Genomic DNA, 24,390 nt, shown 5'->3' with positions numbered 1-24,390 from the left:
CATTCCATCCACAGACGACTTCGGGTTTGAACACTTCGTTACACCCACCTTCTCCTCCCTTACCGCGTGGTGCCGCGGCTTAAACATGGGTGCAGAGGGTTGGATGGTGGATGGATCGAGTGGATGCAGCCCGAGGGAGGGTTGAATTCGGCGGTGCATCCCCCGTCCTTGCCCGTTCCTCAGCCCTGGTCGGCTGCTGTTTCAGAACCAAATTAGGCCTCTCGATGATATCGAGGCCATGCCCTGACGGGACTTGAGACGCCCTAGGACACTTGCCCAGGTACCCCAGGCAAAGGCCGGCTAACATGGCTAACATGGTCATGGTCAATCATTTTCCCCTTCAAACCGACCGCTTGCTTCAGAAGAGTTCTTCTTCTCTCTTCTCTTTCTCCCTTCCTCCTTCTTCTTAACCACCTCGTCCTCTGCTTGAGGTAGAATTCTCTTTCTCCTCTTTTTTTTCTTCACCTGCTCAGCTTTCTTTCTCTCTCTTCTCCAGTTACGGGCCAGCGGCTCCTCCGGAGATTCGGGACTGCGTGTTTGTTCGCGCATATCAACCTGTGGTTGAATTGCTTTGACTGGCTCCCCTACTCGCGCTGGCAGGGCAACTCGCAATCCTATTCCTTTGCTCCTTCACCACTGGGCCAATCTTGCTGGTATCCCGGCCGCTATCCAGCGTTTTATTATTACTTTGCTTACCTCTCCATTGGGGACTAGGGTATAGTTTGTCTGGCCTGTGGCCGGTATCCAATAACCCCCCACCGCTCCAATAAAAAAAATAACTACGATCTAAAGACGTGACCGACTTTTATTTCGTTGTTTTCTATCCACGGACAGGAAACCCTCCCGGTATATTGCTGTGCTGACCCATAGCCAGCGGTCTAATAATTGACCATGGCTGATGACAACCGAGCTAACGATGCTGACAGCAAAGGCTCCGTCCGTCGAGCCAGAGAAAAGGCCCGCCAGCAGCAGATGGATGAAGAGCATGAGATGACGGGGCGAAGTCACTCGAGCAACGGGAGGCGGCCTCCGCCTGTTACTACTGGCGGTCAACAGAGCCATGGAGCCAAACGCTCTGTTGTACAGGATCCTGCAGCCATGACCCGGCCGCGCCGGAATACCAATCCCTACGCTAAGGAAATGGCAGAGGCACAAGCACAAGCGCAGGCGGCCTTGCAGCGGGCTGCCCGCCAGCCTAGCGCTGTCGATACCTTTCTCAACGACTCGCGAGGCAGACGTTATCCTCCATCGAACCCATACCACGGTGCTACTTCCTCGCCCCAGCAGCCATCGTATTCCCATGGCTCAGACTACAACACCACAGCTCTACCAGTTCCTTCCAACGACAGGTCTCACCATGGCCAGCTCCTTGCTCATCCAGCTCCTGCGCGACGCTCCAACTCCAACCCATCCCAGGGAAGCCGTCGTGACCCGCAAGGGAATTTCTACCCAATTGGATCGACTGTCTCGCCAATTCCAGAAGAGTTCCCATCACCTGTGCAGAGAAACGTCAAATCCTTCGCGTCAAGCAAAGTGATTCCATCCAGTTGGGGTTCAGCCCCGTATGAAACTGTCGATCTCAAGTACGAAGAGATGCCTGAAACAGTCCATGGTACAGATGGCGGGTCGTCAGCTTACAACGAAGACGAGATGGCGCAGGCTCTCAAGGCTAAGTCTGCTCTTCGTACCAGAAACAAAGGCAGCGTCGAGCTGCCAACTGGGCCGAGACCTAGCTCCAGCCTTGCGAGACAGATCAGCCTCGGGAAGACAGGCAAAGGCGAGCTGCGGACGATCAACATCACCAAAAATGATCCGCCGTCGATGCACAACCGCACCATAAGCGAAAGGTCTGTTGGTGTTCCATCGGAAGTCGGCAGTGTTACCTCAAGTGGCACAATCGGCATAGCCATCAACCCATCGCTGCGTGCAAATATCCCTGACCACCACATCCCGCCATCGTTCCACAACCCTAGCGGCCAGCTGCGTCCAAGCCGGCTGCGCGCAAACTCTCACTCCTCTGTCGAGTCGATTGATGATCAAGAGGAACCAGAAGGCGATGAAGTGCCCATAATACACAAGCAGCCTACTAATGACTCTGAGTTCAGAGACATTGAGCTAGGTGGCTCACGCTCGGCTGGCCGCAGGGTTTCACAGTTTAGCGACCTGGCACCTCCTCCCGCGCTGAACATCGAAGGGAAAGAGCCGGAGGTCAGAAGCAGTTTGACCAGCTTGCCAGATCTAATCCGCAGGGCCACCAAGTTGGCATCGAACCTCGACCGTGGAAAGACAGCCAGCAAGGGCCCAGCAGGCATCTTTGAAATGACGAACGCAAATGATGCTAAGAACAAGGACCGTGGATATTCTGGTTCGATCACCGATATCCTGGCTTCATTCCCTCCACCTGGCATCCAGACTCCCCGTACCAACTCTGCTCATCCTGGTGATGACTCCAAGGGCAAGAATAACGAGGTCGACGTTCCTCGGACCAGACGCCGGTTCTGTGGCTTGGCTGCGCCAGCTCTGATTGTCTTCTGCATCGGACTGGTTCTCTTGTTTGCTGCTATAATCACCATTCCACTCGCTGTTGCTGGGAAACCACGTAACCATTCGCCTACACCCGAGAACAGCTGTGAACTCCAGGCCCCTTGCAAGAACGGAGGCATGAGCATCGGAACTCCAGGCACCTGCAGCTGTGTCTGCCCCGAGGGTTACAGAGGCCACACCTGCGGCGTCCTGACTGACCGGGACTGCGTTATCGCCGAGCTGAAGGATAACCGCAATCTCCGCAATGATGCCACTGTCGGCAGCGCAATTCCAAGAATCCTCCAGAACTCGCTCTCAAGCTTCGAAATACCGCTTGATATTACAAAGATCATACACCTTTTTGAAACTGAGGATGTTTCTTGTACCAATGAAAATGCCTTGATTACCTTCAATAGCAGAAGCCAAAGGAGAGGACTGCCCATGCCCAAGGATCCTGCCAACAAGGCAACCATGCTTGAATATGCATTGCCAGGTCGTCGCCGTGCCGCAAAAGGCAATGTAGCCGGCAGAGCCCCCCAGGATCTTATACCAACCACGACTTTTACGATACATACAACACCTACTCGCAGGCCGACCAGGACACCATCGCCTACCACTACCAGGACATCCTCTCCTACTCAAACTGCAACTACTACACGCCGCTCATCGTCTTCCTCGACCTCCTCTCCTACTTCTACTAGTACTTCAAGCTCAAGTTCAATGACCTCTACTCCCACCCCTCCGCCGACGATGGTCGACCCATCCCAGAACGTGCTAGACTTCGCTCGGATAGCAGTCCTTTACATCTTTGAGAAGACCGAGCTGTTTAGCGCAGCGGATGCAGCTCACAACGCTATCCAGGATGCTCTCAGACGACCATCTGGGCTTGAGAACGGCCTTCCCACTTTCAGGCCGGTACAACTTGAATATGGCACTGATACATTCATTCTGAGCTTTGACACTCTTTCCATTACCTTCTTCGAGAAAGGAGCCCAAGGAGTTGTTGTTGGCGGTAAGAGTGAGAGTGGTGACGATTCATAAAACGGACGGCCCTTCGAGGTAATGGCTGTGCTTTTCCCTTTTCCTATTTTTTTGCATCATATAGCCTGCATTTCAAGAACTTGCGGGCTGGGTTCTGGTTTTTTCGTCCTTTTTTTCATATATTCCTTATATCGGTTCGTCTCTTGTCTGACCAAAGATACCAAAAAAAATCCCTTCGGTATATCTCTCTTGACACGATTTACTTCTTTGTCAATATGCCCCTTTTACTGCTCATAATTCTTTTATACATATATCTCCTTGCTCTTGTTTACGCTCTAGATATCGACTACCCCCTCCTTTTCACTTTTGGTTTCTTTGTTTACGGTCTTCTCTCTATGCTTCTTGCATATAATGCTCTATCATACCAAATGTATATAGCCACTGCGCCGTATAGATGCATATACATAAGTACAACTCCTTCATATATTAATTTAACGACTCATCATTTCACCATTTCTTGTCCGTTTCATATGTGAAAATTCCCCGGGATGAAGCCTTGCAGGCTTTGGCATTGTCAAGGAATTGCTCGTATACTGCCACAAGTCTCCTGATGGTTTGATACATATCTCTTTCCCGGCTGGTGCATCAGGGGGTGGTTCATCTTAAGCATCTTGCAAAAGATGAGATCCCTTTTGTGCTCGGTGATGTTCATCTCCGTCTGTGCCCGTACCCTGTCGCCCGTAACTAAATATATACGAGTCAGCAACGACAGGGGGTTGTGGGATCTTGATTCCATCCCGACCGAGTCATGACAAGGAACATCTCGCTGTATCTTTCCCTGATTTGGGTAACAGACACCCCTGGAGCAGTGTGAACAATCCTGACAGGTATGTGCGTCAAACATTAGATAATAACTAAGTATGTAGAAGATCATTCATATGTATGTATATACATCCAAAAAAACGCCAAACTGTTCCGAGAAAGGATATGATATCATACAGAAGCCAACCATGCATGCACGCGTTTATTTCCATGTTCAACCGAAGAACATTCTCTCACTAGAAGTGAGAGCAGAAAGCCCATCGTCCCCAATAAGACGCTGGATTCTCTTTGCACGATCATCCAGTATCATCTCCTCCGCCTCCCATCGACGACGCTGTGCTTGCTTTTCAGCCACTTTTCTCGGTCCACGGCCGAACCAGTAGTCGTTCACTTCGTCCATGGTTTGGAGCTCTTCCTTCTCAGCCTTGACCACGAGGGAGCGAATCATTTGCCTCCAGTTCTTCAGGCCGGATCGGAGGCAGTGTTGGCACTGCTCTTCTGTAGATTGATACTGCATTCCGTGACTCGGTGATGCTGCTAGCTGTTTTTGATCTTGTTTCTCGTCGAACTGAAGAAGGGCGATCTCGGCCTGATCAACAGCGTCCCGGGTCCATGATAGGCCAGCTTCCCGGGATGAAGAGGCGTAGATAATCTCACCGATGTATAACATCAAGCCTGCCTCTTCACAAGCAGTTGACTGGGAACGCACGGGAGGCTCGTTTCCTGTCCGGATTGGAATGGGGTATTGAGGTGGGGAGATAAACGAGGTGATAGCGGTCAGGATATCATCCTTTTTCGTCTTTACTTTATTCGGCTTTGGGTTGATGACCTTCGGGAGTGAGTCTTCAGATGCCGTCACACTTCGCCGGCATTTGAGCACAGAGAGGAAAACGGCCAGAGCTGATGATAAATCACCCACGCGTACTTGGTGAACTCCCATTGCCTTGGAGGTTCGAAGTAAATTCTCAGTCACGTATTTGGTTCCACTCTCCTTTATGATGCCGGACTTGATGTCCACAACTTTCCGGGGGTCGACACCGAGACCTTCAACGGCGATATCCATAGCCCAGCAGTAGACTTCCCCAGCGGTATCCTTTAATCCCTTATGATCAAGCCAGTCTGCATACGCCAGGGCAGCATCAAGTTTCTGGTTGGTTTGGAATCCCTTGGTGGTCAATATCTTCATATAAAAAACTGATGGATTCTGGTATGCCGGTACGCAGTTCTCCTCAAGAGGAGCAATTGAACCTTTAGGTCCCTCCTTTGGCCGTGGATTTGATGGGCCTACAACGTATTCTGGGGGCGAAGCAATGTGTGTCACTGTATCCTCTAGCCATCCATCGAGTTTCTCGGCTGTCTCAGCGGCTCCCATCAGACAGTCGAAGTAGCCCTTCTTCCATGGCTCGCTCATCCCGTCAATGTCATACCCTGCCCTGCCCACTCCATCGATTAGAATGGCCTCTCCTTCCCCTGCATTGACAATCTGCTCTTTCAATCCTTTTCCGTCAATCTCAGGGTCCTCCAGCCGGAGCAGCAGCTCTCTATAATAACTTCCCACTGCAGGCCAGCTGGTGGCCACCCGTCCCATTTTCTCAGGAGACTGCAGAGCCTTTGCTGTTCGCAAATACCATCTGCTTTTCCACGACCATTCAGGCGGCGTAGGAAACATCCGCTCTATAGTTTCTTGGTAGAGTCCCTGTTGCGCAACGTATAGTAGCAGGATAATCGCGTAAACCGTCAAACCGATCTTGATGCCATTGGTTATCTTCCTTCGCCGCTCGGTACTTATCAGGCGCGTTACATGTCGGCCAAGGGTCACCACATTCAGGGATCTGCCGGTGAATAGAGGATGTCCGGCTGAAGAGGTGTAGAGGAAGGGGAGCTGCGGTCGGTTTGCGGGTGTGGTGATGAGCAGCAGCTGGGAATTGCTGGTAAACGGGCGCGGATTCGAGAAGCGAGCGATGGTATTTGGAGGCCGAAGCCGTATTAGCCGCGGTATCCGCTGTATATGTAGCTGCGAGGACAGCATCTTGCGCTCTGTTGTCTGTTCTGCTGCTGTCTGTCTGGTCGAGATATCAACTTTTGAGAATTTTTGGTTGAAAGTCGCGGGTCGAGCTGTGTTTGTCTTGTTTGCATCCCGCCTTTATTTCGACGTCACTTTTCAACTTCCGCGGCATCAACTCCAGACATTCTACAACATATCAGCCTTTCGAAAGGAGAACTAACAGACATTGCTCTCGGTCTTTTGCCTGGCAGCTAAGATGAAAAGCAGATGCTCTGGTTATTCTTAAAGATTTTCTTTTTTAAAAAAGACCTGGTACAACTACGTGGGCATGAAGAAATACACTCCGAGCCTGATATCTACGCCCAAGATATGATAAAATATGGAATCACAAATATACCACTATTAACACTCTTTTTGGAGACTAGCAATGCCATTTTGCATGACTAAAGCGGATCTGGCTGTCCCAAAATAAGTGTGGTCACTGAAGATACCCTCTATACTTATTTCAACGGGAATTTTTTTTTAAAGCAAAAGCCCGGAAGCCAAGGAAGACAGTGATATTCTATACTTGCTTGCTTTATTATCATTCACACATGGCAGACTTTTATCCAACTACGACTTATTTGACTGAACCAACGGATGCTCCGATACTCCATAGGAGGATTTTACTCTCATCCGTAACACCCAGTTCCAAGCTTGTCTATTAGCAACTAAGCCTATTGTCACACGTGGCATAGCTGATCAGAGTTCAACTGATGGTCAATCAAAGCTGAAATACGGCACCGCCCCTCATATACTGCTATCAGGTAGTCTATATGCCTAATTATGACCCCCTTGTCTACAGTGCCTCCCTCTTGTCTCAAAGCACTGTGGTTCTTTAGAGAGCCTGCTTCTAGAATCATAGAAATGGAAAGGAACTTGTTTTTGCCTACGTGTACGAGCCGCAAACCCGGGTAACTAGGAGGTACCGTTCAATTCACCACCAATCACGTTAAGTACTCCGTACGCATGGAGAACCTTAACTTTCATTCACATATGAATTACTTACCAATGTCGGTTCGTAGGTAATACAGGTTATCTGGGCAATTCTACTGCCTCAAATCTCCTTTCTTCCGTTTGAAACTCCATATCACGGTTAGTCGGCTTGTTGATACAGACATTTACATGAGTACACCATCAATATCTTTCTTAAAAGAATGATGGAATAAATTTGTCTCGACAGTACTCCGTACCCTCAGCTATCAAGCAGGCTTCCAGCACTGCTTGAGGGACGGGTCTCTCTGGCCAATTATTAGATAATATGGCCAGATATCTTTGATCCAAGACACTAATGAAGCATTCATTAACAGATACCCCAAGGTCCCTGCTCCTTTTTTTCATTCCTGTGTCTTTCCATCTTGGATGAAAATATTTATCTGTGACAAGCTACACTTGATGAATCCGTGATTCCAAACGTCCCACAATAGTGGAAACTCAGGGTTTTCTCCGCAAGGGGCCACCGAATCTTTTGTATATTTTTGCAAAAATAAAAGCGGCGGTGGTTTCATAGGAGTCGTGCTAAATACCAACCTGAGACAGCGTTGGTCCGCACTGCCATGATTCATCCGGGAAATCCTGATGCAAAAGATCCTGGCGGGATCTGAAGATCAAACGCCATCAAGGTCATGATGATCTAGACCGGCTTATTCGAAACGGGCTCGCCTGCAGGTAGCCGTGCTTCTGGAAGGCGGAGATCGCCACTCAGAACCTACCCACATCCATGGAAAGGGCCCGCCGGTGTCAGGGGCTACCTAGCTCCAGATATATTGCCGATTGATATGTCAGCCTGCAGCTTGACGCAATGATCACGAGAGGGCCCGAGTGTTTCCTCCTGCATAGACCTGACCCTTGATATCATGATTGCGTCTTTTCTGGGTTATGGAAGGTTTAGCTTCCCTCCCGGCCGAAGAGAGGTCGGTACGGTCGGTCGGCCGGGCGGGCAAGGGCTTCGGGTTTAACCGTGCAGCTCTATTGATCGAAACCGGGATTCAATCTGTTTGGGGTATATACGACAATGGCGGACTAGGTAGTACCTGAGGTAGGGATGTTGAACATGCCTTCTGTGTATACTAGAGATCTGATCCGCAGGGGGATCTGTGCTTGTGCAAAATAAAAGTGCGGTATTTGAAAAGAAGTTCCAAGTAACAAGACAATTACCTTTGGGAAGGACTACGTTATTGTATTCTTACTCTTACTGCGTGCTTTTATACCATGCCGCATTATTCGGATGACTTTTTAGTACTCTCTGAAAGACCTCATTCAATCCCAAGGCCACGGCAATCATTGCTTATCGGGGCAAGCGATATAAGAATCTCTCGTCTTTACCAGATCCTACTAGAATTGAGATGTATCACCAACCATCAATCTTGAATGGCTGTCATACATAATAGGTTACACGAAATGGGTGATCTCAGACAATGTGTCGACTGTGAATAATAAATTATGAATAATGATTTTCTCATTCAACTATTTTCCAAGTCTATCATATAAAAGAAAATAGGGGGTTCAACAAAGGAAAATATAACACTAGGAAATCAAACACCACATCGCAATTGCCATCATGTATGTCAATTCACGTAAAAATTGTCGTATGGCACGACATCAAAGTCCCAAGCAATACTAGATTTATGTATACATTCTTTGGGTGTCAATAGGTATATGTAGAGGGAAAGGTGGGCAACGGATACTAGCTCCGTTGAATGGGGGATAAAGAAAAAGTCTATAACGGGATTTGGAAGGATATAAAGGGAGGAGACGGAGAAGGAGGTGGAGAAGTATAAAGGCTAGGGAGAGACATTTAAGATCTCTCGAGGAAGCCCTGGGACTCGAGCATGAGGATGATCTCGTGAACGATGGAGCGGACGGACTGCTTCTCAATGTCGACGGTGAGGTCGGCGTTGGTGGGAGCCTCATATGGGTCATCAACACCGGTGAAGCCCTGGATCTCACCACGGCGGGCACGGGCGTAGACACCACGCTTGTCGGTCTTCTCGGCGTACTCGAGAGAGGTGGCAACGTGGATGAGGAAGAAAGAGCCCTTGCTGGAGATGGTGGTGCGGGCAGCATCACGGGAGTGGGCGTAGGGAGCAATGGGAGCAGCAATGACAGCGGCACCGGCCTTGGTGAGCTCAGAGGCAACGAAGGCAATACGCTGGATGTTCTTGTCACGGTCCTCACGGGAGAAGCCGAGTTCGGAAGAAAGTTCGTGACGAACAGTGTCTCCGAGGAGGAGGGAGACTGGACGACCTCCCTGCTGGTTGAGGGTGACCTGAAGGGCACGGGCAATGGCGGCCTTACCAGAGTTGAGGTAGCCAGTGAGGAAGATGGTGAAGCCCTGCTTGGCACGAGGGGGGTTAGAGTCACGGAGGACCTTAACGACCTCAGGGTAGGAGAACCACTCGGGAATGCTGGCACCGGTACGGAGACGCTTGCGGAGCTCAGTTCCGGAGATGTTGAGGGTCTTGGTGCCCTCTGGAACCTGGTCGTGTGGGCGGTACTCATCAGAGTCAGGGAGGTAGGTAAGCATCTGGAACTCAACGACCTCGATACCGAGCTCATCACGGTACTTCTCAACGAGGTGCTGGGCGTCGTATGGGCCGTACATTTCCTGACCAGCAGAGTTCTTTCCTGGACCAGCATGGTCACGGCCAACGATAAAGTGAGTGCATCCGTGGTTCTTACGGATGATCGCGTGCCAGAGGGCCTCACGGGGACCACCCATTCTCATGGCAAGGGGCAAGAGACCGAGAGCGGCCATGCCGTTGGGGTAACGGGGGAGGAGAGCCTCATAGACACGGACACGGGTGAAGTGGTCAATGTCACCAGGCTTGGTGAGACCGACAGTTGGGTGGATAAGGACGTTGGCCTGACGGGCACGAGCAGCGCGGACGGTCAACTCACGGTGAGCTCTGTGCATGGGGTTACGGGTCTGGAAAGCAACAACCTTGGTCCAGCCAAGCTTGTCGAAGTGAGCACGGAGCTCAGCAGGGGTGACTTCATTACTGAATTAGCTGATGTTACTCCAAAATCAGGATAGTTAGAGTGGTAGTGCATACATCGAAGACCGACATAGTCGTAGTGGTTGAGCTTGTTGACAGCCTCGAGCTTACCGCCGACATAGAAGTCCTTGGTGGTGTTGTTGAGGTAGATGATAGCAGGGTGCTTTGGGTCTCCACCGAAGACAAGTTCACCTTCCTTCTTCCTGTTGGCAGGGGTTAGCAGGGGTCTCATATCATATCTTGTTATAGCTGCGGGTGTTTCAAAACTTACTTGTCAGGCTGGTAGACGTCCTCGACAGTGATGATGGCAATGTTGTTCTCATCACGGAAGTCACGGAGAGTGATACGAGCACCAGGCTTGATTCCCATCTCCTCAATGTTCTCCTTGGTGACGTCGAGGTTAATTGGCATAGGGAAGAGGTTTCCGTCAGTGAGACGGGACTCAGCGCAGACACTGTTGGATTGCAATCAGTATATGCGTATTTTCTGTCTTCAGTATTCCCAATTACGTACCCATTGTAGTCCTTCTCGTTCATGAAGCCCTCCAGGGGAGAGAAGCCACCGTTGAGGATGAGCTCAAGATCACAGATCTGACGCTCAGTAAGGGTAAGGGCAGGGAGTTTCTCGGCTTCAGCAGCGAGCTCATCATGGCGGGGGAGATCTCTGGCGAAGAGGTCCTTGAGGACACCACCATGAGGAGGGTTAGACATGATGAATAGAGATTAAAGATTCTTCGGAGAGGTGAATTAGAAAAAGAGTATATATGAGGGAGAGCGGAGAGAGTAGATGAGAACGATTGCTGAAGGAGGAGGCGATGCTGAGCAGAAGAAGAAGAGAAAAGATCGAGGGAGAAGCGGAGGAGGAGGCCGTATTTATGAAGCCAGGACGAGCGAGCCGGTCGAAGAGGACAGCGAGATGCTTGAGAGCAGCGGGTGCAACAGAGCCAGGCCGGAGATGGGACAGGGAGCCAAATGTAAAACGCTGGTAGCCGGGCCCTGGCGATCCACCGTGTAGCGAATACTTTGCGGCAGCGCTATGCAGGGCCCAAGGGGGAAGTACCAAGTACTTTAGATCTCTCCCTGACGTCAAGGGCTGAACGCCCCCCGATAAAACGACGACAGATGCCCCTTAGGTCAGCCGCCGATGGCGTGCTCTGACAGGTCTTGGCGAGGCCTTTTTCTGCCGTTTCATGCTCACCGAGAGCTCGTTCTATCGTGCTCACGGGGTCCCTAGGCCCAAACTGTCAGCATCAACACGGAGAATTTTCCTCATAGAACAGTAGTATCAAACGCCGGCTTGCCATAACTATGTTGCTTCGACAGCGTCGACCCTCTAGCTGGCTAGGAGTTTGACTGAGCATCAACGGGAGCGGGGGGGAGGGCTGTCCCGATCGGGAGCCAGGTGCAGCGATGCAGTATCAGAGTCGACAGCCTTAGTATCAACCTATCCTCTAGGGGGGGCTACCGGTTTCAAAACCACCGGTTCTGGATCGTATTCGAGCCTCTTTGATTATTCAGATAATCAGGCCCCTAGTTTGCATATCTTTTTCTCGTTCCCACCCACCCCTCCCTCCCGAACGAACTAGCTTGATATGCGTCCAGCCCTGTCTATACCCCTTCGATTTACCTCGCTCAACGGCGGCTCGACAGTCCCTCATTTTCTTCTTCTTCTCTTCTCCTCTCTTCTTCTTATTCCTCTTCCCCCTTGTTTCTTTTTCCTCTGCGTTCATTCACCGGGCCGATGTATTCGATGGTATCGGCACGTTATCGTATCTGATACAGATATTTTGCTGCCTGTTTCGGCTCAAGGATTGGGGTACGATGCTGCATCATGCTCCTGGTGGATTACCGCGAGCTACTCCGTACATGGCTGGAGTGGGTAACCCCAAGTTATACTTTCTGTTAAGATTAATTTGCGTTTCATCTGCAGTGTGCTGCCTTTTCTCTGCCAGTTTTCTTTGCTAGGCAACATCGACATTCTCATGATTGAGGAGCTCCGTAGCTTCCATGCAATATCAAAGCCCTGTCTGTGAAGTTGCCTGGCTGTACTCGGCCCGGATCGTGGAACACGGCGAGATCCTCGTCGTTTCTTCTTTTTGTTCGCTCTCTTTTCTTTTTTTAACAATTATCTTTGCTTTTTTTGCTTAACCTTTCCACCCCTTGCTCTCATGTTGTTGCTTTTTGAAATGGGTTCCTTGATGCGCGAACCAGTGGCGGTTGAGAAGGTATGGCTACACTAAAGTCGTGCAAATCATTCTCGGATGAACTGGTTGACCATCGGGATCCGCCTGTTACGTGCAGGAACCTTTAGAGCTTCTCGAGGAGAGGCAGTCCTCGCTTCGTAGTCCGGACTCCGTATACCAATGCACCTTCATTAGGCTAAGTCAAGCTGGTCTCTTCAAATTTTCTCCATGCTGTTGTCTTATCGTGAAGCATCCTGCAACTAACATCACGCCCCCCGGATACGAGCTAGTTGCAAACGGGTAGCCCCCTGTTAAAAAAGACCATCGTAGCTCGTGTTTCATACGGGTCTCCTGTGCTCTTGCAAGCTGGTCCTTGGCTTATCAGTTCAAGACAGGCTCTATCCTCGTAAGCCGACACAGATCGATACGATGCCGTCTTAAGAGCAAGGGGTGCTGTGTGCGCTCGATTTGATAACTATCGTATCGAAGAGCCCACTATATCTCCACAGATCTAGAGAGGATGTTACATCATCAGATGAGCTCCTTGTAGGCAGTTGAACCAAGAGATTCAGTCTAAGGTGTGCCATTGACGTTGATGAGAGGCGATAGTCAGCTTCAAGATGCTTAGACGGCATCCGGAGCCTCAATGTCGGTGTGCGTCTCCTACCAGAGAGACATCACGAGCCGCCGGAAGAGCTTCCACTTGGTCAAGTAAACAGCCCACCAAACCCCGCCATCCAACAATCGCCCTTATACGAAGCTCCAAAAAGACCAGCTGAGACCGAAGTCATGCTCAGATATTCCATATAATCTACCTGTCAGACCGCACAAATGGGGCAACTTGACCTGATAGACGACAGTGAGCAGAGGATGCGGTGAGAAAACTAAGGCGAAACAGAGCGGCTAGCTGACCAACTTTTGTTGTGATTCGCCTCCTAGTGGATGCTGGATGGAAGGGCCTGAACGTCTTCAGAGCAACAATTGCGAAAAGATCTTCTAGCTCGTCCTTGGGCCGGCAGGTATCGTGGCTTGTAAGTGAAGATGTGCGGTGTGGTTGGAGTTGGACGTTGACAGCCGCAAGTCACTTGATCAGGATAGTTCCAATATCACCTACTTGGACGTCGGACGTCAAACGACAGAGACAGAGACACCGACACAGACGGTCAAGAGAACCACGCAGCCAACCGCTTTGCTTTGCGAGATGAAGTCAAAGATTCATAATGTTGCAGGAGAGAGGAGATGCAGAAAAAGCATTTCTCAGCCTTCCTTCGTCACTGTTTACCAGATACAGGCAGCTTAGCGACAGGGCGCGTTGCATAGTCAACGGCTCGGATTCTTTTTGATGACGACGAAGACAATGGACCTGGGAGAGACCAGACACGGTCCAGAGATATTTTTTGCAGTCCTCTTCGACCTGGAGAGCGTTCTCTGTCAGCTGGAGGTTCGCATCTTGACTGGTACCAGGACATCAACTGCTGGCCTGTTACGTATCCTCAGCCCTGCTCAGCCTCCCACGAACTCAGCTCCAGGCAACCGTTTTATTTATTTATTTTTATTTTGTTCTTTTTTGATTCACACCCTTAGTTCTCGGTGAATCAACGGTGACGACGTGTCGACTTCGAGGAAACTATTCCAAACTGGCGGACTCAGGGGGCGCGAAAGGGTTTTTGCAGTCTTCGGGCAGACGGGTATAGTTGCGTCGGTTACTCTGCAGGAAGGAAAAGGGGTTCAGCCAAAGACAGGACTTGAGATTCGGCTCCTTCAGGTGGGATCTCAAGCAAGATCTCACAGAAGCCTCGCTGTGTCCTTCATTTTGCAGCCGATCGAGGAGGATGAAATCAGGCTAATATCACGGTCAGCCGACCGCACTATACCGCGGACAAGAGTAATAAGGAGAAAAAGTACTTCCTATCAAGTACGTCTACCTATCACTGCTTTTGATGTCTCAAATATCTACATACAATCAAATGTCAAGTATAGAAAGCTACAGTACATCATACATCAGCTTTGATAGATACCAAAAATATCAGATACAACGTCATATCAGCTTCGAGATCACCAGATCTCTCCGATTACGGACCGAGCATATCAGATCAATGGGCATGGGTAACCCCCCGGCAGCTCCGCATCGGCATCAGCGCCAGCAAGTAGTTACGCTAAAGTACATTCTTTTGAGAAGACCCAACCCCCTCGCCACTAGATCCTTGGAGGTGCCTTTACCACGTTATAACGTGAAAACACGCTATACGCCGTCATATCAGCAAGGAACAGCGCATGGCAACGCATAGCGATCAAATAGGAAGAAGATATGTCGGTTGCTAACTCTATGAGGGAACGTGCAAAATAGCCGTGACCACTGCCCCTGCCCCTAACATAAGGAACAACTTTCGAACACTATGGAACGCTTGCCGAAGTGTTCGGATGTGGTAAAGTTCGGCGATCATATGGGGTTCACCATGATTTCCTTTGCAACAAGGGTCATCCGTGACCGAAGGAAGGAGGGGTTGGGGATGGGCATCAAAATATACATATGGATGTGCGTTCGGGTTTAGGCACGAAGTCGATCATATATTCTGTCGGATATCACGAGAACTGGTGAACCGAGCCAAGCAAGGGGCTGTCAGGGTCAGGGTTCGAATTATATTGTGATGTATGCATGCAGTTATACATACACCCTTGGAGAGGGAAGGGTTTGATAGTACATATTCCATATACGTACAGACGGAGAAGGCAGTGTTGTGGCTTCGTGCTGGCCGTTTAACGGCAAAGATAGCCAGAAAGGTTTGCTAGGAACAAGCACCCTGAATCTGACTTGGACCTGGGTGTGTCTTTGAGCTAGAACTTTTGAACCAAATATTGAACTAGACTGACCCTGACATGAACCTGGGGAACCCTGAGGGGGTAGAGATAAAGAGTGCCAAGATCCGAACGGAGTTAGCGATGGTCAAACTCGGGTTTTCTGAGGATAGGGAGTCAGTGACGGCTTCAGCCGATCAACAGACATTATATTATTCATTTTTGATTGAAATCGACGGCAAGAGGCACGGTCCATGAGTCGTGCACTTCAACCCCATGCTATGGAGTCTCTGTTCCAGCAAAGCTTCTGTGGAGAGCAAGATGGAGAAAGTGGTGCTCATACTAAGAAAACTGCTTGATTGAGCTAGAGCAGCAGTATATCGGGGCCCCTAGCTAGTTTCAGAGCAAGATGGCAAAAACGGGGGGGGGGGGGGGTCTCACCTTGGCTGGCGATCAATGAGCCTCAGGTTTCATGCTAAGTAAGTGTACCTAAGTAAGTGGGAGCGTTCCATGTCCAGAGTTGATGATCTCTTTTTATGGAGATGTGGATGCGGATAGCCGTTAACCAGAGTCCAGGATAGGAGATTCTCCGAAGATATCCTGATGGCCATCTTGGCGAGGGGCGCCAGGAAGCAGCAGACAGAGAGACAGCGGTGATAAGGAGCTTGACTGAGAAGATGGTATATGTCATGGTATACCATCAACGCATAATTGCCCTTTGCCACGTCCGCTGCTTGTCCATGCATACATATGATTATGGATAATTTTGGCCGCCCCCATCTCGCTTGATTTTCCTCCCCCGTTCACCGAGTTTCCCTTGATCGTGGTGGGAACTCTGATAACTAGCGGACAGAGTGATAACGTCGCAGTTGCATATTCATAAACTAGATATGTAAGAAAAACTATTCAATCGTGGCTGAACAACCCCTTATCCCTGACACAGAATGCAAGGTCTAAAAGAGTGCTAGAAAAACCGTAAGTAAGCGGCAAGACCTCTAACTTCATCGAGAAGGTCAGCGCTAATCAGATAACAATCTTCCAGGCTGTGAGCGTGAGAGTGTCAAGATATTCAGGTCATGCTTCAGGGCTTAGGGGGGATGGATTTTTGCAGAACAGGGTGCGACTGGACCAAGAGAATGCCTCGGAGGACCCACGGACAGGCAAAGAAACTCAGGCAGGTATAAACCTAGTCAAACCTGGAGTGAGTTTGCGAGGGAGTCTAAGTAAGTTAAGTAAGATTATCATCAAGAGAGAGCAGAGATTATCCCATCTGGCTGAACTCCAGAGTCGCATCGACATTCGTCTGGGGTTCACGAGGGAAGAGCATGAACATGGGATCGGAAACTTCGGTCGGCATGCCATATACGGGACAAGGAGTGCCTATACGGGAGTATGGGGGAGGGGAAAGGGAACGGGGTTTGGAATACGGCACGAGCGGGTTCGCTGGGAGATTGTACCGTTTTCCATAGATGAACCGCGGGAATATGGAAGACGTCTCCACGGCAAGGGGGAAGAGGCAAGAGGGACTCCCGCCATCTGGTACATAGGCGGCGTATCCGTAGCACTGAAACTTATCACGTCCCGGATGAAGGCATTTAACTACTCCGTAAGAGTATCCGTATGTAGCGAATATATCACCTCGTGGTAACTATCGAGGACGAGGAGAATAGTGAGAGTCGGAGGTTAAGTAAAGTGTCAAGATATGAGGATCAACTGGAAGATCACTAGGAAGAGCTAATCTCCGCACGCTCCAAGGGCCGGCGCATCAGCGATCGTCGTTCATGGCTGGGAGGGGAGAAATAGAGAGACAAGGGGAGAGGTCTTCTGGAAAAGTTCGACTGTGTTCACGTTGGCCCTGCAGGCTCGTGTTTCGCCTGTTTCGATAATATGGACGAGGGGGGCCCAGGATAATGGAATATAGGACATGGATCATGGATTATTGCGGATAGCCTGGTTGTCATGATAGGCGTTGGCATGCAAAACAAGTGGTCAGCTAGTTAGCGTAGTGAGGCCACGAGAAAGAGTTGAAAAAAAGGGAGACCGAGAGCATGTTCATCAAGGTTAGCTCTGCAGACAGGTGGACGATCATCCGAGACTAAGCATTGCCACAGAGCCATCAAGGTCAAGCAATGTCTAGCAAGCCCAGCATAGCCCAACAGGTTCGTATTATATTATTATTATTAGTTTCGTTGTTATAGACGGGTGGCCCAGGTCGAGGTTCGAGATGGCTCTTCAGGAGGTTGTCCGTAGCGTCGTTTGAAGGAAGCCTGATATCCACCAGAAGGATTACGAAGATTAGTTCGTGTCAATATATCGAGCTCCCTGCCAGGGCCAAAATAATGAAACGAACCGTCTCTCCGTCGTCTTCGTCTTCGTCTCCATCCATTTCATACCTAGTCTAGGACGGTGGAGATTGAAACGAGGAATGGTTGAAACTTCTTGCTCCATCTCCAAGACAGTCGAGCCCGTCGTGGAGGCTCCATGCCCACCATGCCCGCCAGCTCTCCATCTCGATTCCGTTCCTGTCTCCCCCTTCCACGCGGGGTGCAGGAAGGGAGGATTCGCTGCCCAGGGAAAATTGTCTTGTCTTCACGCCTTGAATGTTGAAGCCGAAGTTGTAATTGCTGGGTCTGTTATCCATGCAACGCTCGATGGAATCATTACCAGGCCAAATAGAAATACCAAGCGAGCACGCAGGCTAAGCATCTGCCCAGCCAGGCAGCTTGTCCGTCTCTCGGTCCGTCCTCGCTCAGCTGCCTCGCTCGCTGCTAGCATTATGCGTACCCATATGTGAGCGAGAAGGGAGGCCGAAGAATGCGGTCCGCAAGGGATGCCGAGTCACTTGCAAAAATAGCCCTGGTTGCTAAGTATATGTATGAAAAAACCACGCTGGCCGTAGCAGGTTCTCTGCAGGCCAAGCTCTGGGCGCATCAGGCACGATTGACATGGTGTTACTTTTTGCTTATCGTTTTTTGCAGCCGTCCAGATACGAGGTGGACGTGGGTGTTGGTGGTTGAAGTTCGCCTGTTGGTTGCCCTGTGGACGTTGGTCGATGCACCAGCAACGAGCAGCAGAAACGAAGCAGATAATATTAGACGAAAAGGCAGCAAGAGAACGAGACAGAAGGGTTACATCTGCAACGTCGTTCTGTCGCCTGTTCTATTAATATACGGACAGGGCCGGATCGGCTTCGTCTTCGTCGTTTCTTTTTGCATGCTTGGGGCCTCGAGGACGAACTGCGATACGAGTCGTTCGCCTTCGCCAGGTTGCGTCGCAGTCAACAGCGAGGACTCATAGGCAGATAGACGAACTGACTGGCTCTTTGACGGTGCGAGTCATCACCAGTCAAGCAGAGGCTCGAGGGTTTAAGCCTGTGTGGGCTTCGCCTCGTCCGTATACAAGGCATGCAGCGCCAGTCTGCCCTCACTCTTCTCCCGTAGTCTGCGTCGATCGAGCAGCCTGTCAAGAGTCAGAGCTTCTGCTTCTGCTTCTTCTCTAGATGCTTGCTTTTTTTTTCTTCTCTGCTTGCTTCCCGCTCGTTCGTTGGGCTGGCGGCGCCGCTGGCGGTGCTCGCGGCGGTGCTGCAAAACCCCCTATTCGCCCTCTGCAGCCCCCGATCAGCAAACAGGAATTATAAAAAGATCCCATGTGTGTGAGACACAGCCAATAATACCACATCGTAGGAGTCTGGAAAGAAACGAAGCAGGTCGGCGAAATTGTGACTCGGACTGATTCTAGTTATACGGAACGCGCTCCATACGATGGTTAGTTAACTAGCGACCTGAGTGAGCAGACGTCAGTTTGTACACATCAGCCAGATACCGCTTATAATAGAGCAATTATTACTTCTGGAAATGAGCCAGTTTGACATCTGGAACATCTCATATCATATTTCATTTCACTTCGCCGTCTGGTTGCCTGCTGCCTGATGTGTGGGATAATTGATTGCACGGTGGAGGAATAAAGGATGGAATGTTATATGTAGGAGGCGGCAGGGATGCCACAGGGGACATCCAAGTACAGGGAACATGGGTATCAATCCTGCTCAGCTCAACCAGCAGGCAAGGAATTCGAGCGAGCCTGTGTAGGAGTACTTTCATGGATATGGCGCTGATCTGTACGACGAGGAATGCTTGATCGATCATCCGCAGACGTTGCTGGTGTCACCGCGCTCGCCAGCATCAGCCGCAAGCAGAAACAAGCGATTCGATGAGCTCAAACGAGCTTGATTATTATTACTAGGAAGACAGAAAGGAAGTATTTTTGAAATGCTTTTCCATTGGAGGATTAAGGAACATTCTAAGTATATATAAGTAATAGATAATATGTATAAAATCGCCAATTCCAGAGAGGCGAAGGAGAGCGAGCAGACACCGAAAGGGAAAAAAAAAAAAATGAAATAAAATCATAGAAATCTTAAACGCCGGGAACTCAGTGTATCGTAGAAAGGAAATAAGGCGAATTGGGGGAATATGGACATGAAGAGAAGAATATGCAAGAAATAAAATGCGTTAAAAGGCAAAAAAGGGACGGACGAGAGAAAACCAGTTAGTTTTAGACGGCGATTTTGAGGGCCTCCTCTTCTTGCTTCTTTCGTTCCTGTTCCATGAGGAACTGGGCGTACTTGGATCGAGGGTTGTGGATGCCGCACTCGGTCTTGGCCTGGCCCTTCCATCGGCCGGAACGCTCGTCCTCACCCTGAGCAACGGGCTGGGTGGAGTGCCAGTCACCGACGGACTTGTAGCCTCGGTCGAGAAGGGCGTTGTATCGAAGGTTGCGGCGGCTGACGTACTCCTTAACCTGGTCGAAGTTCCAGTTGGCGAGAGGGTTGATCTTGATGAGACCGGCCTCGTCGACCTCGATGATGTCCATGTTGCCGCGCTTAGCGCCCTGGCTGCGGCGGCGGCCAGTAAGCATAGCAGTGACACCAAGCTCGCGGTAAGCACGCTGGGCGGGCTCGACCTTGGCCAGCCAGTCGTAGAGCTCGTCGTTAGTCTCCCACAGCTTCTCGCCGTGCTTAGCGGCAAACTCGGCAGCGGTGTTGCAGCCCTGAGGCTTGTAGACGTGGAGGGTGAGGTGGGGGTAGTCCTTTTGGATTCCGTCACGGAGATCAATGGTCTCCTGGAAGTGGTGCAGGGTGTCGAAGAAGATGAGATCTACCTGCTGGTGGCGGGGGATATCAAGCTTGGAGAGCATATCCAGGATAACAAGTCCGGTCAAACCGAAGGAGGTTGACTGGAAGAGGCCGGGCAGAGAGGTAACACACCACTTGAGGACCTCTACTCATTGTTAGTACAGAAGATACTCTTTTTAGTAATATAAAATATTGGAAGTATAACGTACCCTGTGGCTCGAGGAACTGAAGACGCTGGTTGAGGAATTGAAGATGTTGCTTGGTGAAGATGAGCTCTGGGATGGGCTCTTCGTTGGCAGCAGCAGAGCCGGAGCCGCTGGCGTATCCGGACTCGAGTTCCTTCTCCTTAGCGTCTTCTACGGGAGCAGGAGCAGCTGGCTTCTCGAAGATCTCGTCAGCGGTAACGACGGGAGCTGAGACCGGCTCAGCAGCAACATCGTTAATCTCCTGGACAGTGGCTGGGGCAGCCTCGACAATGGGGGCGGTCTCGACGACGGTGACCTCCTTGACAGCCTCGACTGGGCCGTCAACGACAGCAGCAGGAGCGTCAACAGCTGGGGCAGCAACTGGTTCCTGGACAGGAGCAGCGAAGCCCTCGACAACCTTGGTGACGACGATCTCGTCGACTGGCTCGTTGGAGTGAACTGAGGCAGGCATGTTGGTGGTGGTGGTTGTTGTTGTGGTGGTGAATTTGTTATAAGTGTGGTGTAATAGGAGGATTGGTATGAAAGCAAAGAAGATCAGCCAGACTAGCTGTTGCTGAAGGGATATAATTGCAAAGGTTGTTTTGAGGAGAGGAGAGTCTTGGTCTGTCGTTAATTGCTTGTTGATGATGGAGAAAAGAGAGAGAAAAAGTAGGATCCAGATGGAGAGGAGACCCGTCCTATATAGACCACCGACGGGAAGGGTTTTTGGTTTTTGATACGAACACATCAGAGTGCTCCAAAGTGACGAAACGAGCGAAACCGACGAACGAGGACGAAACCTTGTCACAGCCTAGTCCCAGACCCTTGTCTTGCTGGCACTTTCTCCTTCTCCTTCTCGTTCTTTTTTGCGGGACGAGATGAAGGACCATCGGCTCGCCGTGGACCTCGTCTTCATCCTACCCTCTTTTTTTTTTTTTGTCATCTCGACATTTTTCAGAGCTTCTCCTTGGGTTTCCGGGCCAGGGGCTGATGGGATCATGCTTGCTGCTTATCACGCAATCCACAAAAAAGACTTCCACGCTAGACCAGGGCATCATTTTTATGTTTTTGCTTTTTCATTGCTTTTTCTCGTTTCTTTTTGCAGGCCTGAGTCAGCGAGACGGTGGACGGTGACAGGCAGAGAGAGAGAGGCAGTGGCAGCAGCGCCAGGTGCTATTCATAGAAAAGTGGTTCGTGGTTTGTGAAGAGCTTTCTGAGCTTTGAGGACGAACTGGTTCGAGTGTCCACAGCTGAAAGGTACATCATCAGCCACGAAGGATCCAGCAGGCAGACAGCAGGAGGAGCAGAGACAGGCACTCACCGTCTTGCCTGGAGTCGACGCACCGCAAGAGGGAGTGCCAGAGGGGAGGTGGCGGCCTCGTGTTGGGCTACTGACGGTCCTGGAACAGCATCCATGTCTGGCATCGTCTTCTTCATCTCTTGGTGCGTTTCTGTTTCTGCTCTGTTTCTTCTTCTTCTCTGCTGTTTCTGCTGCTTCAACTTCCATGTCGTTGAATTTTTCCTTTTTTGCAAAAAAAAAAGTGTTATTCTTTTTTTGCAAAGTTAAACTTTCTTTTTTTTCTGCCACTTCTCACCGGCGGTGGCCGCGTGGGCCGAGGCTGAAAGTTAGACAGGTCACATGGCCAGGATAAAGCTGCGCGTTTGTCAGAAAATGGTACTTACCTAAGCCGCCCCGCCTTATTTAAGCGCTTATCTAAGCCGACCCCTGCCTGCACGAAAGTTTTTTTTTTTGGTCGTCCCTTTTTTTGCTTCTTGCGATGCTTCGAGCGGTTTTGCGACAGACCTGACACTGCAGATACGGATATCCCAGGCGAAAAGGAAAGAGGGAGGAGAACAGGCGAACTGCTCTTAGGGCCCTGTTGCAGGTTTTGCGGCTAGGTCGGGGGCTCTCTTCTCAGCTCTGGGAGACGCAGGTCGGCCTGCAACCTCGATCGCTGTCTGCTGCCCGTTTCGTCCTTTGCTCCGAACACCCCCCATACATACTCTCTGACTCTGATACATATCGACAGAGAGGTTATACTTAGATCGGCCAGGAGAACGAGGCTCCTACTGTAAGAGCCAGGAGACACACAGAACGAGAGAGGACTTGAAGTCAGGATGTCGGAGCGAGCTCCTCGTGGCACCCGCCCCAGTCTCCGCCGCAGTGCCGTCTCGCACTCGTTCATCCATGATCACCAGCAGTACAAGCCTGCGGCGGCCTCCCCGCCTTCCTACCAGCCAGAGCTTGGCGCCTCCATCTCGGGTACCCTAGAGGACCCCAAGGTCAAGGAGAGCGGCATCGTTCACTCGCTCTTCGGTGATGCCCTGGCTGCGCTGCCAGCAGACACCCCCAAGCTAGTCGCAACCATCTTCTATGTCGGCGACCAGAGCAAGAATGGCAGCAGGAGCAATAATAGCAACAGCAACAGCAACAGCAACAAGAACTCTTCGGCTGACCTGCCTACAGCGGAAGATCCCCTTGAACCAGCTGCTCCATCCTTGCCTCTAGATGCGCTGTACGGCTGTCATGTCTCCCAGCTGTGCCTGACGAGCTTCATACAGATGATCGAAAGTCTCTCGCATCCGTACAGGCGCATGTCCAGCTCGCACAAATGTCTTGACAGGCAGGATAACCCTCGCGTTGTTGAGGTCACCATCACCCCGCCGCCCAGTGGTGAATACCTCTCCTTTGACGAGCTGCGTAAACATGAGAGCATCTGGAGGTTTGAGCGGACCTGGAACGTCGAGGTTGTGCTGCAGATGGAGAATGTCTGGCGGCGTTACAAGCGCCTCGCCGTATTTGATATGGACAGTACCCTCATCCAACAGGAGGTCATCGACGAGATTGCCAGAGTCACTGGAGTAGAAAAGGAGGTCTCCGTACGTCTTGACACCTTGCGTTCCCTGTTACGACACCACGGTATGAAGTAATAGCGGGCTAACGGGCACTAGGAGATAACCGAGCGTGCGATGAACGGCGAGCTAGACTTTGAGGCCTCTCTTAAAGCTAGGGTAGCTCTTCTCAAAGGAACATCTGCAGATGTATTTGACAAGCTCAAGTCCATCATTACCATCTCTCCAGGTGCCCGAGAGCTCTGCACCGCGCTCAGGAAACTTGGATACAAGACTGCAGTTCTCAGCGGTGGATTTCAGCCACTAGCTGACTTTCTCGCCGATCAACTGGGCCTGGACTACGCAGTTGCAAACCACGTACATCTCACCTTGTTTGTTATGCTCTGTGCCTTTGCTATCCGGGTTAGTGCCTGCATTTTACTAATTAATATTTCGTACTTTAGCTCGTAATCGACGAAGCCACCCAGACACTCACTGGCACCCTCTCACCGGATCATCCCATAGTAGACGCTAAGCAAAAACGCTCGCTGCTCCGAGCTCTTGCACTTAAAAATGGCATAGATATGCCTCAGACTCTCGCGGTAGGTGACGGTGCTAACGATCTTCTGATGCTAAAGGAGGCGGGGTTGGGAGTTGCATGGTGCGCAAAAAGCATGGTGCAGTTGGAAGCACCAACGAAGCTGAATGGAGAGTCTCTCACTGATATCTTGTACCTTCTCGGGTTGAGCGAGCAGGAGGCCCGGTCGTTGATAGTGAGTCCGTCTGTCGACGAGTCGTCGATGAAGGAGTTGACCACAACGGAGCGGTCATCGTAGAAAAACTTTCTCTGCTTGATATCCAAAACAACAATGTACATGATTAAAGCGCTACTA

At 50.6% G+C, this 24,390-nt stretch overlaps 7 protein-coding genes across 7 annotated transcripts; 2 read left to right on the top strand and 5 right to left on the bottom strand.

Annotated features, from left to right (window-relative positions):
* Nucleotides 1-324: 324 nt before the first annotated feature.
* On the bottom strand, nucleotides 325-549 carry TRV_02012 (uncharacterized protein; the record flags this gene model as incomplete). The annotated part of the gene is made up of 1 exon (XM_003023769.1): nucleotides 325-549. The coding sequence occupies one exon, from the start codon at nucleotides 547-549 to the stop codon at nucleotides 325-327; it is 225 nt and encodes a 74-aa protein (XP_003023815.1).
* A 342-nt stretch (nucleotides 550-891) lies between these two features.
* On the top strand, nucleotides 892-3,564 carry TRV_02011 (uncharacterized protein; the record flags this gene model as incomplete). The annotated part of the gene is made up of 1 exon (XM_003023768.1): nucleotides 892-3,564. The coding sequence occupies one exon, from the start codon at nucleotides 892-894 to the stop codon at nucleotides 3,562-3,564; it is 2,673 nt and encodes an 890-aa protein (XP_003023814.1).
* A 976-nt stretch (nucleotides 3,565-4,540) lies between these two features.
* Nucleotides 4,541-6,355, bottom strand: TRV_02010 (uncharacterized protein; the record flags this gene model as incomplete). Its single annotated transcript, XM_003023767.1, has 1 exon — nucleotides 4,541-6,355. One exon carries the CDS (start codon nucleotides 6,353-6,355, stop codon nucleotides 4,541-4,543), a length of 1,815 nt encoding a protein of 604 aa, XP_003023813.1.
* Nucleotides 6,356-9,167: 2,812 nt separating this feature from the next.
* Nucleotides 9,168-11,078, bottom strand: TRV_02009 (uncharacterized protein; the record flags this gene model as incomplete). The annotated part of the gene is made up of 4 exons (XM_003023766.1): nucleotides 9,168-10,363; nucleotides 10,426-10,571; nucleotides 10,640-10,822; nucleotides 10,882-11,078. 4 exons carry the CDS (start codon nucleotides 11,076-11,078, stop codon nucleotides 9,168-9,170), a joined length of 1,722 nt encoding a protein of 573 aa, XP_003023812.1.
* An 8,822-nt stretch (nucleotides 11,079-19,900) lies between these two features.
* TRV_02008 (uncharacterized protein) lies at nucleotides 19,901-21,413 on the bottom strand (the record flags this gene model as incomplete). Its single annotated transcript, XM_003023765.1, has 2 exons — nucleotides 19,901-20,625; nucleotides 20,690-21,413. 2 exons carry the CDS (start codon nucleotides 21,411-21,413, stop codon nucleotides 19,901-19,903), a joined length of 1,449 nt encoding a protein of 482 aa, XP_003023811.1.
* Nucleotides 21,414-21,725: 312 nt separating this feature from the next.
* Nucleotides 21,726-22,172, bottom strand: TRV_02007 (uncharacterized protein; the record flags this gene model as incomplete). The annotated part of the gene is made up of 2 exons (XM_003023764.1): nucleotides 21,726-21,838; nucleotides 22,010-22,172. The coding sequence occupies 2 exons, from the start codon at nucleotides 22,170-22,172 to the stop codon at nucleotides 21,726-21,728; spliced, it is 276 nt and encodes a 91-aa protein (XP_003023810.1).
* Nucleotides 22,173-22,783: 611 nt separating this feature from the next.
* TRV_02006 (uncharacterized protein) lies at nucleotides 22,784-24,333 on the top strand (the record flags this gene model as incomplete). The annotated part of the gene is made up of 3 exons (XM_003023763.1): nucleotides 22,784-23,545; nucleotides 23,618-23,920; nucleotides 23,962-24,333. The coding sequence occupies 3 exons, from the start codon at nucleotides 22,784-22,786 to the stop codon at nucleotides 24,331-24,333; spliced, it is 1,437 nt and encodes a 478-aa protein (XP_003023809.1).
* Nucleotides 24,334-24,390: the final 57 nt, after the last annotated feature.

The sequence above is a fragment of the Trichophyton verrucosum genome (assembly GCF_000151505.1).
Source record: "Trichophyton verrucosum HKI 0517 chromosome Unknown contig00190_1.f1.exp, whole genome shotgun sequence".
NCBI classification, from domain to species: domain Eukaryota; kingdom Fungi; phylum Ascomycota; class Eurotiomycetes; order Onygenales; family Arthrodermataceae; genus Trichophyton; species Trichophyton verrucosum.
The sequence above is the reverse complement of the archived record's forward strand: the minus strand, read 5'-3'. Positions and strand labels throughout refer to the sequence as shown.